We start from the raw sequence: 18743 nt of genomic DNA, 5'->3' as shown, positions 1-18743 counted from the left end.
CCCACTCCATCTGGGTGCCGTGGCTCCTCAGGACACTGGTTTGAGCACCAGGGAGCAGCCACAGTGGGGACTGGGAGAGCTGGCTGATGCAGGAGGCTGGCACACCATTTGCAGGTGCTCATCTCCACGGAGAGCTGCTAAAAACACCCTCTGCTCCCCCTGGGGTGGCTTTGCCAGGTGAGAATGGGCTGCGCTCACTGCGGAGGTGCTCACAGATGCTGGTGGGCAACAGAGGTTCCTGTAGCGTGTTGTGTGAGGGGGCATTCATCTGCCATGGGGTCTTGAGGTCATTTGGAGCGGGAGGGTGATGATTGCTGCAGGACTGGGACACAGAGTGCAGTCGAAGTGGGTTTTTGATCTTTTTTGACTTTTCAGCGGAGGCCTTAATGTTGAAGGTGGCAGATGAGACACGGAGATAGAAAAGTCACCAGTGGATCCCGCTGGCCTGGTGCAGGGTGGCCCCCAGGAAGCCCATTCCTGCCGGGTCAGGGGTCTCATCAGCCTCCAACTTCCCTTCTGCAGGAAGGGGCAGCCTTGGTGCTGCTTGCTTTGCCACCAAGAAGTGACCTCTTCAAAGCCTTTGAGATGCTGCCAGCTATGAAGAGTCAGGGGAAGTTTCCAGGTCAGGTTTCCTGGCGAGGCGGCCATGCACCATCCTGGAGCCCTGAGGGATGGTCCCTCCTTGCCTGTGCTTCCACCTCTGTCCCCAGCAACCCCAGCAGCTCTGTAGAGCAAGGAGGCTGAGCTGTGGATGTGGGGAGGTGATGCCCGAGGGCAAAAAGGTCTGCACAAGGCTGGAGAGCCTGGTCCTTCCTCAGGGTGAGGTGTCAGTCCAGCACCCCAAATTCAGGAGGGGGGAAAAAACCCAACAGGTGTATTTCAGCCCTTTGTGCCAGCCCAGCAGGAGGATTTGCCTCCCTAGGTCCTCTGGTGGCCCTACCATCCCCTTCCCACTGCTGATGGTTGCGCTCTCGTCCTCCCCCCCAGCAGCTCTGCAGCGGTGCGTCCGTGGCTCTGAGCTCACACGCGAGGATGGGCTAAAGTAGCGGAAAGCTGTTGGATCCTACCACAGAGTTACTGACTTCTCAGCTACAGACTGCATAGCAATCAGCGAGGGGGAGAGGCAGCCACGGAAAGGGAGCAGAGCGCAAAGAGAGGAAGAGTAGAGAGAAGAGGGGGGATTTGGGGACCAGAGAAGGGGGGCAGCGAGGGGCATGGGCAAATAATGTCAAGAAAGGAGGGAGCCAGACAGGAGGGGGAGACCTGAACCCATCGCCAAGCCGTGAAGGCACATCAGTGCTCCGTGGGATGGACACTCCTGGGAGGAAAATATGCTGAGGAGAGGCAGAGGCAGGAGGAGAGCACTGGCGTGGGCAGGACAGAGTTAGGAGAGGAGCAGGTCGTGGTGGAGAAGTAGCTCCTGGAGGGGGGGTGGAAAAAACCCCTCAAGTCAAAGGCAAGCAAGGGCTTCTGAGAGACCTCCCTGATTCCTCCGGTCCGACTGAGGCGTTTCGTGGTGAGATGGAGAAACCGGCCGCTTTTCCCTTCCTCTGATGTTGGCTCGGCACAGCTGGAGCAGGCGGCAGCCCTCGGCAGGACCCGGGTAAGAGGCTGTGCTGAAGCACGCTGCTCCTCTCGCTGGCACGAGAGCGGGAAGGGTTTTTTCCTTAGGAAAATAAGGTATTGTTTCATCTGCGCTCGCTCTGAGGAATAGCTATAAATATAACTTAGGCAGAGATGCGTGCTCATGTGAGCGTGCCAAGGAATAATAAAAGTTGCCTGTGTGCATGGTGTATGCACATAGGGCTACCAGGGCAGCCGTGGGCCAAAGGGCTGGGGTGGGCACCCCCTGTAAACCTCCCCAGCTTCCCTCCCTGCCCTTCGCCATCCTGACTTTGGTCACTTTTGCAGGTAACTTCTCCATTTTTTTTGGCTCTTTGTGTTTCCTTAGCGCCTTCTTGCCCGAGGCTGGGTCTTGGTCACCTTCTGTTTCTCCTGCTCTGCACAAGTGATGTTGCTGGCTGGTTCTCAGAGAAGAACAGAGCTGGAGACCAATTCCCCAAGCACTCTCGTGCAAACAGAGCTGAAGCGGCCGTGTTGGCTCTTCCCGCAGCCCGTGGAGCTTATTGAGCTCCAGACCTGCCTCCCTCTCCCTTGCCTTCCAGCTCTTCTAGACTCTTTTGATCCTGATGGTGGTGGTCTGACATTCCCTAGATAGGCATGGCGCAAAGACTCTTCTGGATACTGGGTTTGGGTGAAGGATCTCAGGAGGAAGCCATGAGCAAAATGCCAGAGAAACTCTGCCTTTGCTCCCTGTTGGCAAGGCCGGCATTCCCACTGGAGTGAGAGTAGGCTGGCAGGTCTGCATGGTGCAGGCAGGCCACTCAGACATCCCTGGCCTTCCCTCCGCGCCAGATCTCCTGGAGACAGCCAGATCCCTTTACCAAGACCTTGGAGTCTCCCATTCCCACTGTCCAGACCGATCTCCATCCATGGTAAAGCAAATAGTAGCTCAGGGCCTCTCCCTTCTCCGCTTCCTCCCTTCAAGGGGTGCACTGCAAAGGGCAGATGGTAGTAGCATGTGTGGGAAATGTGTGGCAGAGGTGATGTGGCTCTAAGACCACCCTCAACCCTACTCCGTACCCTCCTTGGCTTCTTGGAAGGAGGAATCCATGGGAGCTGGGAGGTGTGGAAAGGGACTCAGGGCTTAGGGTTACCCAGAACCCAGTTGGGGACAGGGAGTGCGCAAGGAGTACATCTCACCAAAGATGTGGGGACGTGCCCTCTCTCCATTTGCCATCGGAAGTTGCGCCCACAGATGCCTGAGTCACCCCAGCACGTGGCCACCCCTGTTTGTAGCCGTTGACAATAATGATAAGTATAGGGGGAATATGTGTCTTAGGAGGGAAATGTGAGCCTGGTGGGCACAGGGGGGTGGTGAGGAAGAGGAAAGATGGTGAGGATAGCTACAGACAAGATGAGCTGTAAAGGGCTGATCTGAGGGGAAGTGAGGCTCCCCCTCCTCCATCCTTCTCCTCTTCCACCTCTTCCCCTCCTTGGATGCCAAGACTGGGCACCAAAAGATGTGGCACTAGGGAGCTGGCAGCAGTCATTGCCCCTCATGACCCCCTGCCATGGTTTGCAAGGAAAGACAGGAAGCAAGGATGTGGCTGGGGAAGGTCAGAGTTATCTGGCCGAATGGGTTTCTGCTGGCCCCTCTGGCTACTTGGCCACCCAGAACTTGGTCACCATGCTGGGAGCAATTAAGTTCCTGGAGGGATATCCATGGCAGGAGGGTGCCAGCATGGGAAAGGAGGGCACAGCGATGGATACCTGCTTCCGCCACATGCTGACATCAGTGCAGACGCAGAGCGGAATGGTTAATAGCAATCTGCCCTCAGCAAGTTCCCACTGTCCTGTCTCGTTATTGCATTGGGTTGGCTTAACCCGCCAGCATGGCCAGGGATCAATAGATGGATGCTCACGTCTTCGTGATCGATCCCGTACTCATATGTGTGTGGCTCCCCAGCCTCCTGCTGGCGCTCCTTTTTCTGTGAATGATAAAGACCAAATGAAGCCGTCTGTGCTTTCCTTTCAATGTTGCGAAACCACGTCAGGCTAAATTTGTGTTCCATGATGGCACTGCTCCCATGCCCCTTTCCACGGTGGAGAGGCCTCACACAGAGCCCATGGAGGCACCAGCATTGGTTTTCCTCCCCAGATGAGGTGGCTTTATCAGGGATAATTGGCTCTTTCTCAGAAGAGATGTTGATGCTTTGGCAGTGGAAGGCTTGGGATGGGCCAGGGGCCACCTTTGACCTGGTTCTCACCCTCAGACCTCTCAGGCTTGCTCTCCAGCAGCGAAGATGGTGCTGTGGCAGAGGCAGATGAGGGGTGGGAGCTGGCTGCAATGTGACCCTGTCCTGACTGCAGAGACCTGTGCGCTTCCATGCTCGTCTCCTCAGGAGCCTGGCGGCAGATGGCTTGCCTGCAGGGGTGTTTTTGGCATTCACCTGCTGGTGCATTTGGGAAGCAGATGCCAGCTGGGGCTGGCACTGGCCACACTGGCACAGCAACAGCACCACCACCCTCACTGGAGGTGAGGGAGCAGAGGATGGAGGGCAAGGTATCCTCTGGTCTGACACTGCCCCACACTGCCAGGCAGGGACTCCTGCCACCACTCTGCCAGTGCCTGCGCCAGCCCCTGCCACCATGGTGGTGGGCCTGACCCTCGCAATCTGGATGGCTGTTTTATTTCTATGGCAACATTTCTCCCAAAGCACTTCAGACGGAGCCTGGTGCTGTGTGAAAACAAGGGAGGCAGTGTCCCCAACTCTGTTGCCTATAGAAGGCTTGAAGAAAAGACCTCAAAATCTCTCCTCCATCTCTCCTCTCCTCCTTCTCTCCCTCCCTGGTGAGCAGTGCCAGCACTCGCGCAGTGATGCTCTCCCATCTCCTCTCACCGCTCCCTTTCCACTCCGGGCCATGGCGTTTGCTGGCGGCCTGCTTAGGCACCTGCACAGAGGGGCCAGCCAAAAAGAGACTTATAGAAAGACGGCGTCAGAAGCCATTCTGCTATAGAGGAGGGTAGAGCAGCCCAACAGTCTAAAGAGAGCTGTACAGATGTGCCCCGCCCACAGCACAGTGAGTGTGGGGGCTGAAGGGCACCCGGCATCCCAGAGGTTGGACAGGCGGCCACTTCATCCCTCCAAAAAGCTCAATTGCATTATGGAGAGGCCGTGCTTGCCACAGGACTAGATCCAGCAGCCCCAGAAGTCTTCTCCTCTCCTACCCCCATCATTCCCACCAGCAAGAAAGAGCCTTGTGCCTGGGTGGAGTTGACCAGTCAGAAGCTGCAGGCAACACCGAGTCCGAGCAGGCGAGAGGCAGGTGAGCAGGTGGGACATGGGAGCAAGTATCACAGCCTGGAGGAGCAGGAGTATGACAGCAATCTGTAACGATGGCCAAGGGGGTATTGCAGGTGCATCATCATCCAAACGTGGCTGCTATGTCCTGTTTCCCACCACTCTCTCCCTGTGCCTGTGGCCCATCTGTGTCAGACCCTGCTGCACCGAAGATCTGGGGTGCAGGGTAAGGAGGGTGGGATTGTCCTCTGTGCTATGAGTGCTGGGCAGCACTTAGGCTTGATGCCTTTCAGGTGCATTTAACCAGGTGGAGCAAGATGCAGCAATGCAAGCCGGCAGACTTGTAGTGAGATAGTCAATCCGCTCCCTGCAGGAGTGCAGTTTTGCAGCTTACTTGGGATGCTCCTGCAGCTCTGCTTCTGCTGCCTAGCAGGCATGACTGAAAGGGGAGAAGCTGGGACCACCTCAGGAGGCTGGTGGCTCCGCTAGGTTCCTTGTTAGAGTAGTGACAAGAGGTTTTGGGGGATTTTTTTTTTTCTCTATTGCTGAGCAGCCAAGTCAGGCTGGGAATTCAGCCCTTGTGCAGCTGCAGGGCACAAAACCATGGCCGCAGCCTCTCTTGGTCAGAGGCTTGTTGCAAAGTGGGCTTCACTCAGTCTATTGCTTGCCCTTTGTCATTGTTGTTGTTATCGTTGTCCATAACCAATTTACAAATATCTGCCTTAATAGGCACTTTGCAGAGGCACTGGTAGTCCCTGCCAGGTTCACTACCACAGTCAGATGATATTGGCAGGCAGATGATATTGGCCACTTTTACCCCTCTTTCCCCATGCGCTGATAAGGATCCTTGTCTCTGACTAGGAAAAAGCCCTCGAGAGGCTGCACGTGGGCAGCCCTCCTGGCCAGGCCAACATGAGCTTAGGAAGGGCTCTGTGCTGGAGAGATGCTGAGGTGTAGGAACGCTGCTGGGAATGGACTTTTGGCAAGGCTCCTGCAGGATAGGATGCTCAGCAAAGGGACTTCCTAGGGGGGAGGTCAGGGGAGATGCCTGTTTGACTGGCACAGTCATGCTGGGAAGCTGGAGGAGGTGACCTAAGCACACCAAAGCCCTTCAGGATATGGGGACCTCAGGGATACACCAGCACCTTTGTTTTTTTCAGCTCAGCGGGTTTTGCACCAGACCTTTAGAGTTTAGTCCGTGGCTTTGGGAGGATGGTTAATGGGGTGGATGTCAACCACAGAGCTTTCTTGGGAGCAGATAGAATGCAGTCTGTCCCATGGCTGCCATAAAAGCCCAGCTCCTTTTTGGCCAAGAACACTACCCAGGGAAGGCCGAGGGCCTCCTGAGCATTTAATTTTCCTTGTGATGCAAGCCATGAAGAATAACACCCACTTACTTCACTTGACAAGAAAAAGCAGGGACTTCTCCCTAGCCACCACCCCAGCAGCATCCTCTCCTTCCACTCCTGCTCAGCTGCCCCCAGCCCTTGCCTCTTGCACCCCTAGCCCCATTTCAGCCATAGAAGAGCTGGTGAGTTCCTATGCCAGTCCCACAAGCCCCATTGTGGGGTCCCCCTACTCTTGGCTGGGATCCCGGGGAGAAGGTGGCTGCTCTTGCAGTGCTGTTACATGACTTGTGCGGCCAGAGCAGGGATCGCTGGGGTGGTGTGGGAGCAGGCAGGAGGTGATGCTGTCACCTTTCTGTGCCTCTTCCCGACTTTGTCATCCCGGGGACCTTTGTATAGATCCCATTTTTATCTGTGTTTTCTCCTTCTCTCCCTTTCTCTCCTTCTCTCTCGCTTTTTTCTCTTCCCCCTCCCGTCAGTATGTGGGCTGATCACTGCTCAAACTTTTAATTCAGATGGTAATTGGAATAATAATACGGGCAGAATCCTTCTGGCTCCGTTGCTGCAGCTGGCTTCAGGGAGCTATGAATAGCTCTGAGTCACACACTGAGATGGTTTAACTTCAAATCATTTTGTTTTGTTTTCATATTACCCATCCCCAAGCTTCAGGGCTTCACGGTGGGAAAAAAAAATCCCTCCCCCCCTCCACCCGCTCCCCTCACTCCACCCTGAAATATAAATTGGGCAGAGGCACATTAATGAAATCCTCTTTTGGAGAGAGAAACTGGTCAGCGGATCGTGCCTTGCGGGGCAGATGGGGACTGTTGGCACTTACTCGATCTATTTATAATTATTGAACGAAAAGGCAGAAGTGTGTATATAAAAATGGTATGGAGTTGATTACAGCTTCCTCCCCTCACCTTCCATATGTCACTTGCCTTTTTAATATTGTAAGACTCTCCTGCACAGTGACTTTGTGCCTTTGTGTGTGCTTGTACAGCACCCAGCACCCTGCCCTGCCGGCATGGACGAGAGGAGCTTGGCCGCTGCCTCTCGCAGCAAGACAGCCCCTCGGCACTAAGCTGCCCTCGGAGCCCCAGCATGATCCCTGGGAGTATTTGAGAGGAAGAGGATATGAAACAGAGTTAAAAAGAGGATGAGGAGGACAAACTGAACGCTGTGGGTCTGTGAGGCTCTGCAAAAAGCCAAAGGGGTCCCCTCTCTGCTGAGGGTGTTTCTACCCTGACGACTCAAGAGGCAAGAAGATGCCTGCTGTATTGTCACTGTGCCCAAGACAGCAGGATGGGTCTGTGGACGCTGCTCTCAACACCAGACGGTGCTCCCCAGATGCTAAGAGGAATAAAGGCACAAAGTGCAGCACGACCAGTGGCTGCGGTATTGAAGTATTGACCACAGACAGAAGGGAAGCATTTGCCAGACAACTCCAGATAAAGCAAAGACTAAGAATGTAAAAATACCCTGGGATTTTTCCATCATCGCTGTTCACTGTGTATGTCCCAGAGCACCAGATACGGTTGTTATAAAAAGAGAAGTGGGGGAGTGCATCGTCGTGGACTTTTCTGTTCTGTTTCATGAGACTCTTCTACCACAAATTTAAGGAAGGATTGTCAGATATGATCTGCTCTGGCAGGGGCTGGAGAAAGCCTGGGATGTGCAAGGCACCATGTACTGGGATGGAGCGATGGAGGCATTGCATCAGCACCACATGCCCTGATGTTATCATTAGTCCGTAGATCCCTCAGAAAACTATGGCAAAAGCCTGGCCCCACGTGTCTTCTTGGAGTCAGAGCAGCGCCAGACTGGCAGTGAGAGCTGGTGCAATGGCTTGTGCTGCTGGAGCATGGTGTCACCCAGGAAGGCAGGGATGACTGCAGCATGCTGGTGGTGTTCCCAGCATTGCTCAGTCTAGGGAGCAGGATGGTGAAAGTATTTGGGAAGGAGGAAGAAGTAGCCCGGGCTGCAGGGCTGGAGGCAGCTCTTGGATCCCAGAGATCCACCTGGCTGACAGCTTTAACAGCACAAGACAGGGGCTGTGACGCCCACACTGCAGCGGCTTCCTAAAGTGCTGAGGGGCGTCCTTAAGCCATGAAATGTGTGGGTGTTCATTTATGCTGGGATCAGGAGGGATGGAGAGGCATCTCTCAGGACCACAGTTTCCTGCTTAGCATATCCCATGCTGCACCCGCTACTGGGGTTTCCTCCCACTACTCAAGATGTGCCGCTGACCTCCCAGCTTCCCTCTCCACATCTAGGTCTCAGGAGGCAGATAAAGGTCCAAGAAAGGTCCTCAGGCATGCTCCAGGATTTGCACCTCTATCCTCAGCCAAGCTTTCCTCCTCCTGGTCTATGCAATAGGCAGCTGCCTGTTCAGGATGGGAACGGCATCCCTTTCTGCAGGAAGCATCTCTGAGCTTTCCTCCTTCACACCATTTTTGTTTCCAGTTTCCAGAGAGCAAAAGGACCCTTTCACAGGCGTTTGAATGGAGTTTGCATAGGGTTCCTGGTTCAGCCCCTGGCCTTGCTGAGCTGGTGACAACCATTTTGCAGGCAGGGATGTATGTCAGCAATAACCCTGGGCCACCGGCTGCTGAGGAGGAACAGTGGGAACATCACCTCCTGGTGTGGCATCTCCAGGGGCCTAAATCAAATGCTGGCCCAACACGATGACAGTCCCAAGCCCAGGGCTTCTTGCCTGCCTGTCTGTCTTTCCCATGGAGGCACTGCGCGCTGTGAGGGTGTGTTGGGGTGGAAGTGGTAAGTGGGTTTATTTTCGTTTGTCTCCTGGCTCGTGCCACTCTGAGTTTGTGGCACCCAGTATTACTAATGCTTCCCTGCGCCAGCTGGCAGCAGGGAATGAATCAGATCGGCAGCACCGCAGCGCAAACTCCTTGCCAGCCGGCCAGCTCAGGGCAATGCCTCTGGTCAAAGCACTGGTGATGCTTCTTATCTCTGCCCAGGATGAGCCCTGGCACCAAAACACCAGTGGCTTGATCTTGCTGCTGGAGATGTCTTAGTAGCCTGCAGGGCAGGGTTGTCCCCCCTGCCCCACACTATCTGGCTGGGCCCAGCCCACCCCCGTCCCTGTTGCACGCTAGAGGTCTCAGGTGGCTTCATGATCCTCTCCCTGCCCACCTGCAGCATCCTCAAGATGGGATCAGTTCTGTGGCCACAAGGATCAAGATTATCCTTTTGCTGCCGAAGAAAAGCACTTTTGCAGTTGATTTGTTCCTCTCCTTCCTGGTCATGACATCACAGCTGACAGTGAAGTCAAGTCACAGAACTTGGTGATTCCTGTTCTTCCCATAGCAAGGATACAGAGATGCCTGATCCTCCTCTCTGCTCCCTCTCCAAAGATGATGACCACAGTTAGACCCATCACTTTCCAGTGCACCAAGAGTCTCACTTTCTTCAAACTGCTAGTATGGTGTGGCTTCTATGACTCCACTGTAGTGGAGACAAGCATTTGGGAATGGATGCCCTTGTCCCATGGGCCCGTGCCAGTGACCCTTATCTAGGCTTCCCAGAGTGCATCAGGGGAGCAGAGCCCCACATACTGCATGAGAAGGCCAACGGGGACTGGGAGTTCCTGTCTCTGCAGCTGACCTATGACATGTTCAGGGAGGAGAACGTCATGTTCAGGAGAATAGTCAGGAGCATCAGAGCTCCTTAGACATTAAGGCGTGCATAGTGCAGGAGCTGGAAAGTCAGCCTGTCCAAAGAGGAAAGGGAAGCACAGGAGCTACAGACCTTTGTCTAGTGGACAGAGAAGAGTCTCCAGCCAATGACCCAGTGGCCTCTGGAAGTAGAAAGCAACGCAGAGAAGCCAAAGCAGGAGATCTTTATTCTATAGTGAGAGCTGGAGAGCTCCACAGCAGAGAACAAAAACCTAAGAGAGGGCCAAATGACCAACCTGGGGAGTGTGACCACATAGACTTTGCCTGGTAGAACCTTCAAAAGATAACAGTGGGCGCAAACTGATCCATCAGAGAGCTTACCTCTGGAGCGGAGTCCCTGCATTTTGTTGTTGAGGTCTTAAATCTACCAGCAAAATTTCTGAAGTTGAAGCAAAAAAAGAGCTATGGACTAAACTCTGTGTGCGTCTCATGACCGAGTGGACAGATCGAGACTACTTGTCTCCCACTACAGTCTATACTACAACAATTTGTTCTCATGTGCTGAAATGTGTGTATTCGAATTGTTAGCCTCTAGTCTTTATGGAAAGGTTCTTGTTGTTAAGTACAAATTGCAGGTAGTTGTGTAGTTTTAGGTGCTGATGCTCTGTTCTGGCACTGTAGAGCCAGCAGCAAATGTTTCCCAGGCTCTGAGCTGCAAGGTCCAGCCATGGTGGACTCTGCAAGAGGCCTTCTCATATCTGTACTGACTTGAGCTCCCATGTGGGAGCTAGGTGGAAGCACAGCAACACGGAATGCGGCACTCTTAAATAATGTACCTGTACTATCCAGAAACAGCAATGAGCACAGACCTTGTAGTACCTGCAATTCATCTGCTTCCTTTGCTCCTTCTTGGTGAGTTGGGGAAGGTGAAAGCAAAGATTCTGGTGCTGCTAGACATGATCTCAGTGGGCAGAAGCTCCTTATCTCTTTCTTCCTCTTCTTTTGGAGCTGGCCACCACCTGGGCCAGAAATGTGAAGTCTCTAGAGACTGTGCACCCATTCCTGCAGCTGGAGAAAGGGGAAGCAGTAGTGGTCACAAACCTTTAGGAAGTTGTGAAATATCCATATGTGAGCTGTGGCAGTGCCTTTCCTCTGATATCAATGTCAGTGGTGGCAAAGGATGAGCTTGGCTTACTTGCGCTGGCTAAGAAAAGTGCTGGTTGGACAGGACACACTTTCTCTCCTGGCTGGAGCTGGCATATAAAGGTAAACCTAAATTGCCAGCCTTTGTCACTTCCTAAACACCTGCAGTCCAAACTCACCATGTAATCTCTGAAGATACGTCTTAGCTTTATCCTAGTGGGACTATCTGTGGGCATGAAGTAACCTTTCTTCATCAGCCGGTAATCCCTCAGTATTTCTGATGAGCTTAGGTTACCCACTCGAGTTTCTGCTGTAGGTTTACCCAGCTGCACAACGTAATTTCCTGTATCTGGCCAACCCAACCCTCCTTAAAGACTTGGATGCTGTAGGGCGGTGAGAGGCTGGGTGCTGGCAGTGTTCAGTGCCAAAGTGATTTTTCCTGATGGGAATTTTTTGGCAGTTCTTCACTTTTACGTTTATGTGGTGAGTTGTAGACTACAAGGTTGCTGTCTTCTCCTGTTTCCATAATACGCCTAGTCTGAACAAGCATGTTTCTTTTGCCACAGGGTTTAGGCTAACTCAGTAACCTTGGGCTCTGGAGGAGAGACTGCTGGTTAATCTTCATCCCAGACATGACAGTGGCAGTGCTTGCACATCAGAGGTGACATCTGGAGATCCTTAGCTGATGCTTTACAGTCTGTGCTCCTAACTATGGAAAGCTGGTGGTCATCCACAGATAGCCACACGAAGCCCTGTTCTGCAACACTGACGATGAGACAAGGATCGTTCTCGTCAGATTTTCTGTCCCTGACAATATAACTTGCTGTTCCTCTGCTGAAGTGACCTCTTGCAAGAAGCTCTTAGCCTCGGATTTGATCCAGAAATCCTTGGATTTTTCCCAGAAATGGTAGCCACTGCTTGCTCATCGGTGAGGCTGGGAGGAAGCAAACTAACTAGCTGTGTCTGCGTCTTGCACTCTGCACCGGCTGCTGTAATCCAAAGGTTACAGTGCAGGATTAGCATGGGTATACAAAGCCCTTCCTAATCTGTGAGTCATTACCTCCTCACTGCATTTCACTTTCCAGCAGCTCTAGGTAGACAGGATAGGTCGGCTCTTGAGTCTTTCATTTCCCTGTTCTTCAGTTCGGGGAGGACAGGGTTGGGACGTAACATCTCCTGGACATCCTTCCCAGGGCTCTGCTGCTGAGCGACTCCTTGGATGCTGTACACAGGGCACGTCACAAGGTCTGTTTGCTCTAACTTGCTTCTTCTTGACTACCCTTAAGCCTTTCCTTTCCATCAGTTCTCCTTTTTGGCTCTAGTTGTCACTTTTCTTATCCTGTTTGAAACAAGGGAGGTTGTTCTGCATCCTCTGGAAATAAATCCGCTCTAGGTCAGGCTGGACTAATGGGGGTCCCTGAGGGTTGTTATGCATATCTGTGCTTCATGAGTCCTTGTGTGCAAGGTATTTAGCCTGGCTGAGCTCTCGTTCTGGTGTAAGCTATGATATTAATATAATGGCTCAGGGCAAGGGCCCTGCAAGCTGCTCAGCTGTCGTGCCCTTGATCTGGAGAGCAGCGACCAGCCAGCCCTGCACCTCTCCTCGAGGTAGAAGCTGGGGAGTTGGGGGGCTGCAGGTCCTGCAATCCGGCATTCGTCACCTCCTTGCCTGCCTGAGTCTTGCCTATCACTGTGCCCTGTGGACACCTCTGGATCTCTCCTGAGCAAAAGGCTGGGAGCCCTGCACCCCCCACTCTGGGACTGGGATGGGTGCTGTCAAGGGAGGCTCTGACTGGGTTTCACTTCGTCCTTCTCTGCAAGGTGCGTGCCTGGGAGCAATCACAATGGCAGCACCGGTCCCAGCTCGCTGGAGGTGAAACCTGGAGCCACCTGGTCCCATGTGAGTACTGCTGCTGCATGAGATCCCACGCCCTCCCAGCTCCCACGGCCCCCTGACATCTGATGATACAGCGAGCCATGGGCAGCGTCCGAGTCAACCGGTGAGTAACTCCCTTCTCAAAGACTGCTGCTGCCCAGGGTGGCCTGGTCCTCCTCTGGCTCCTCAAGCCCTACCTTCCACCTGACTTTCCGTCATATTCTTCTCAAATTATCTGCCAGGGGCTCTCATGCTCCAAGATATGGCTTCTCTCTCCTTCTCCAATGCAAGACACAGCATACATGGGGCGGTGGTCGGGGGAGTGGTGCAGAGGAGAAGCAGTGTTGCTTGCTGCTGGACCAGAAATTGTGTATTCAAGCAGTTCTGCAGAAGCCCCTTGCCCTCAGCGCCCACCTACAGCCACGTGTGCTTTTCCATCTCCCTCTTCCCACAAGAAGAAGATGAGGATCACGGAGCCATGCTGGAGGGCTCCAGCTGCTTATCAACACTCCAGGGTGGGAGGGAGGCAATGCCAGCCCAACAGGTCCTGGAAAGCCAGGGCTCAGTGGTCACAAGGGCAGAATGATCTTGGTGGGTCTGTGCACTCCCTTGATTTCCTCAGAGGTCAGAGCATTTTCTGCCATCACATCTTTAAGGATTGTCTCCAACCATAGACCCAGCAGCACACAAGGGGCAGCAGCAGTGCCACTTGTGAGGGAGGGGAGCTAGAGGGGCACGTGTCTCCCAGAAAGTGTGTGGGGAGCTTCTCCCAGGGAAATCTGCCAGCACTTTGGCTGTTGATCTCCAAATTACACCTTTGGCTTTGGATGCGGGATGCTGGGAGCCACGCACGTTGCTGTGGCAACAGAATTGTCCTGAGTGCAGGAAGTGTATAAACATTGTCACTGACACACCATGAAATCAGTGAGGAGAGTGGAGGAGAAAATAGAAACTCATGACCTTATATAATGTCAGGAGCAAAATGTGGCCAGACCATGAATGCTTGCTCCCAGGCTTCCCAGCTGTCCCAGCTGCTGTCAGGTTTCAAAGCCTTGGATCCATCCTCACCAAAAAGGCTGGAAGGAAGCACAGTGCTGCAAGCTTCTCCTACTTTGTTGCCCTGTCAGGACACCGTTAGATGAAACCTCCTGGCAGCAAGACGGTAGATACTGTGGTCAAGATCCACTAATTTGGTCAGGGAGGCACCACGGTGCAATAACCATAGAAACATGATGTTGTGATATTCAACATCACTACATTGTAGTCCTGTGAGCCACCCACATGTCTCCCACCCTTGCTGTCTCAGTAGTTGCTGTTGTTCTTCATGTATTTCTGCCCGTTTCTTCTCTTCCAGGTACAGCATTGTCTCGACTGAAGAGGATGGACACAAGGTCTCTGCTTTGGGCAGCATGAATGGGCACAGTAGAAACGGGAAGGGCCATGCTCCCCGGCGGAAGCACCGCAACCGCTTTGTGAAGAAGAACGGCCAGTGCAATGTCTACTTTGCCAATCTGAGCAATAAGTCTCAGCGCTACATGGCTGACATCTTCACCACCTGTGTGGACACACGCTGGCGATACATGCTTATGATATTCTCTGCCGCCTTCCTGGTCTCCTGGCTCTTCTTTGGCTTCCTCTTCTGGTGCATCGCTTTCTTCCATGGTGACCTCAATGCACCGGTGGTGGGAGGTGGTCCCTCTCTCCTCAAGCCCTGCATCATGCACGTGAACAGCTTCCTAGGGGCTTTCCTTTTCTCAGTGGAGACACAGACAACCATTGGGTACGGCTTCCGCTGTGTGACTGAGGAATGCCCTTTAGCTATCATGGCAGTTGTGGTCCAGTCCATTGTGGGCTGTGTTATTGACTCCTTCATGATTGGCACTATCATGGCCAAGATGGCAAGACCCAAGAAGCGGGCCCAGACCCTCCTCTTCAGTCACCATGCGGTCATCTCCGTGCGGGATGGCAAACTGTGCCTCATGTGGCGGGTGGGCAACCTGAGGAGGAGCCACATCGTGGAGGCCCATGTCCGAGCCCAGCTCATCAAACCTTACATGACGCAGGAAGGGGAATACCTCCCCCTGGACCAGCGGGACCTCAACGTGGGCTATGATGTGGGCCTTGATCGTATATTTTTGGTCTCACCCATTATTATTGTTCATGAGATTGATGAGGAGAGCCCGCTTTATGGGATTGGCAAGGAGGAGCTGGAGACAGAGAACTTTGAGATTGTTGTTATCCTGGAGGGGATGGTGGAAGCCACAGCCATGACCACACAGGCACGAAGCTCTTACCTCGCTAGTGAAATCCTTTGGGGTCACCGTTTTGAACCAGTTGTGTTTGAAGAGAAGAACCACTACAAAGTGGATTATTCACGCTTTCACAAGACCTATGAGGTAGCTGGTACACCTTGCTGCTCAGCCCGGGAGCTGCAAGAAAGCAAGATGACTATCTTACCTTCTCCCCCACCTCCCAGTGCCTTCTGCTATGAGAATGAGCTGGCTCTTGTCAGTCAAGATGAAGATGAAGATGATGACGAAGTAGGTGTGGTGTTAGGGGGCAGCACTACAGAAGAGGGAGGTGTCATCCAGATGATGGATTTTGGAAGTCATTTGGACCTGGAGAGGCTCCAGGCAACTCTGCCCCTAGATACAATCTCATACCGCAGGGAGTCGGCCATCTAACTCCTCCAGCCTCCTCATTCCACAATCGTTGCCCACCATCTCCTCCTCCATTCTGCACCCTTACATAGCTGGATAAGTCCCTTGCCCACCAAAAAATTCCTCCCATGACTGCCTCTCAGCCCCTGAGTACATCAAGGCCTGGAGCTGCTCTGATATATTCCCTTTCCCATGAAGTCATACTGCCTGGAAGAGGAGTAAGGATACACCACTCTTCCTGTGTGTGCAGCTTGTGCTAGGACTCCTTTCCTGCCCAGAGACAGGAGAGTGGCGTGTCTAGTTTCTCATCTCTGGAAAGATGACAGGAGTCCCTGCCCTCAATGGACAGACCAGGACCCGCAGGAAGTGTTTCTGCTGCTGAGGCAACAGCAGACTTTCTGTTCCCTCTTCATGTGGGTAACCCCCATGGCTGTCAAGAGTCATGACTGTCACTAGGAGAGGAGCAATACCCAAGCACTGACCAGATGAGGATGGATGGGAGAGCTTAGGGCTCCTGGAGGGATTGGGAAGGATCTCAAGGGGGGGGTTTACTTGCATGTTTATTGCTCATTACAGATGACTGTATATAAAAGAATGAGAACTGAAATCCATATTCTTCCACTGCAAATGCCATGCTAGGAGAGAAGGACACTCTATGTAGCCTGCTCTGCACTCTCCTTGGCTTTTGGCATTTGTCACCTCCAGAAGCAGCTCATCTCCACAGACTCAGACCCAGTTCTCCCAGTCCTCTTGAAAAACACATCCTGCTCCTCTCCTGAGATGCCTGGCAGAGGAGGCAGAGCCCTGTGCTTGCACAATCAGACTGCTCCCTGGCACAGCATGGCCAGGATGACAGACAAGTGACCTAACTGGACAGCAGACCCTCAACTTGCTCCTTTCACCTTCTCTGTTCTCTCCCTGCTGCCATCAGCTGTAAAACTGAGTTTGTAACTATTTATTTTTAATAAAGTCTATTATCCCAGGGGAAGGTTTGGAAGCAAAAGAGAGACCCCAAGGTTGCAGCCTGGAATAGAGACTGGTGAGAGCTATTAGCGCTGGTGTTTGCTCTTTGTATGGCATTTGTGCCTGGAAGCTCCATCATCAGGGCTCCCTGTGCCTTCCTGGTAAAGACCCACGGTAAGAGGCTAAGAGAATTTGCTTGGGGAGAAGATCACACAACATGTATTGAGGGAGGGAAACATTTGCATTATAATTACTGGCAAGATGGGTCAAACAATCTTGCTTGCTTTGGAGATAAAGAGAGTTTTGCCCAGGGAAGGGTTATAGATGTGCTTGATGAGGAGACAAGAGATGTGCAAGATACCGCTCTAGAGGTAAGGCTCAAAAAAATATTAAAAAAACCCAAACCTCTTTTCTTCTGCTAGAGGCAAGTAAGAACTAGGGAAGATGAGAGAGGGCGTCAACCAGAGCTAGACCTGTACCATCACTTTGCTGTCATTTCACAGATGACAGTTCTTTTCCTTTATGGGCAGCAGAATCACTCCTTCAAAACTGTAGAAGGTATGAGGACAGAAAGATGAACAGGCAGCTCAGGAAGCTGCTCGGGGCACCCAAGGGTTGTGCTATAGGGGAAACTGCTGAAGAGACGGTGTCCCACCCAGCCCCCGATTTGCAAGCAGAAAAAAAAAGCGTCTTGATATAAATTTGGAATTTGTTCAAGAAGCAAGAGGAAGGGGGAAGAAGCAGAAGGGGAAGGAAGGAAATAGCAGGAGAGGAAGAAGCAGGCACAGCAGGCAGGCGGAGGAGGAGGGAGGAAGGGAAAAAAGACGAAAAAGTGAGGTAATATGGGAGTGCATTCGAGAAAGAGTGAGGATAGGCTAACAAGATGTGTCTAGACCCAGACGTGGCCATTTCTCATTCTGGTGTACAGGTTCTGCGAGGGAACAGCTGCCCTGCATGGGTTTGCTCTGCACCCAAGCAGTGACCTGACACCTTTGGCAAGCCCTGCTAAACAGGGAAGAGGAACTGGCGGAAGGATGAGAGAAGAGCAGACAGGGGACAGTTGAAGACCAGAGCACCAGGAGAGGGCAGGGGGAAAGAAAAGGCTTGATTCCTGATGCCACTCACTCCTCTCATTGGGCACAAAGTGGGAACAGGAGCTCATGGATCCTAGTGTCTCCTGTCTTCTCCCATGTATAACTTGATACACGGTCTTGTTTTTCCACGTGGGTCCCTGTCCCACCTCTCCTCTCCATTGCTAATTACTTAAGTCCCTCCCTCCTTTTATTATTTATTTATTTGCCCTAGAGGCAATAAACAGGGGCTGGTATTGACCTGGCTTTTAATACAGCTTTCAGAGCTGGGTGCCTGCCACTGACCATGACAGTGGAAACAAACTAATGGACCGAGAGAAAAGAACTCTCTGCGAGGACACGGGCATCTAGGACACAGACTGGAGTGTTGGCCCCAGGAGAAGGGGAATATGCATGGCTGGGCACCCCGTTACTGAGGTACAGCATCTTTCAGAGGTGGATGGCAGCCCTTTGTTGCGTGAAGTGCCTGTTAGCTCTTGAGAGGTTCATCTCCAAGGAGCGAGCGTCAGGGAGCCCAGGCAAGGTTAGGGCAGCTGAGATGCACTGGGACCATTGGCATGCACATGTGGGACAGCAGAAGCAGCACACACGCAGGCCAGCTCTGCCATTCGTCGCTTCAGATGGCAGGACTCTGGGGGAGAAAAATGGGAAAAGGTTGCAATAAGGCTAAGGGAACAAGCATCACATACCCACATTGGAATCTCATCTTCCTCTGTGTGTTTGAATCTGCTGGTCCTTTTCAGTCACATTTGGCATCATAGTGGAGCAGAGTCTAAGGCACTGAAGAAAACCTAGCTATACCCCTGCTGTTCACAAGCTGGAAGAAACCTGGCAATGCCATCAGACTGTTAGAGAGCTGAAAGAGCTGAGGAAGACCCAAGGGAGAGGCAGGGGACAAATAAGGGGGCTGGGGCGGCAGAGGGAAAGAGAGGAACAGCTAGAGTTTGGGAGAAGAGAGGTGATGAGTAAACCCTTGCCCATCAGGTGCTCCTCTGACAGCTATGCTTATGTTGCCAATTTGGCATGTTCCATAGCCCATCTGACAGCATGGTGTGGTCACTCCTCCCAGTAAATATTACTATTCTGCCTCTGTAAGCTGCACACGTGCCCCCCCAGGCTTTGCTGATACACGGCGACATATACACCCTTTTGCACAGGTACTTC

At 52.8% G+C, this 18743-nt stretch overlaps 1 protein-coding gene and 1 pseudogene across 4 annotated transcripts; both read left to right on the top strand.

The window, feature by feature from the left end:
* Nucleotides 1-1066: 1066 nt before the first annotated feature.
* On the top strand, nt 1067-16535 carry KCNJ4 (potassium inwardly rectifying channel subfamily J member 4). Of its 4 annotated transcripts, none has more exons than XM_054056195.1 (3): nt 1067-1603; nt 12811-12889; nt 14220-16535. In XM_054056195.1, coding segments are annotated over exons 2-3 (1332 nt in total). In that variant the 5' UTR covers nt 1067-1603; nt 12811-12887; the 3' UTR covers nt 15550-16535. The 4 variants fall into 4 exon arrangements, with proteins under 4 accessions (XP_053912170.1, XP_053912166.1, XP_009566716.1 ...); XM_009568421.2 differs by having other exon boundaries at nt 1068-1603; nt 12811-12989; XM_054056192.1 differs by lacking the exon at nt 1067-1603 and adding an exon at nt 10908-12234 and having other exon boundaries at nt 12811-12989.
* On the top strand, nt 5670-10519 carry LOC128850923 (endosome-associated-trafficking regulator 1-like; annotated as a pseudogene).
* Nucleotides 16536-18743: the final 2208 nt, after the last annotated feature.

The sequence above is a fragment of the Cuculus canorus genome, chromosome 1, assembly GCF_017976375.1.
Source record: "Cuculus canorus isolate bCucCan1 chromosome 1, bCucCan1.pri, whole genome shotgun sequence".
Lineage (NCBI taxonomy): Eukaryota > Metazoa > Chordata > Aves > Cuculiformes > Cuculidae > Cuculus > Cuculus canorus.
This window is presented reverse-complemented; position numbering and strand designations above follow the sequence as displayed.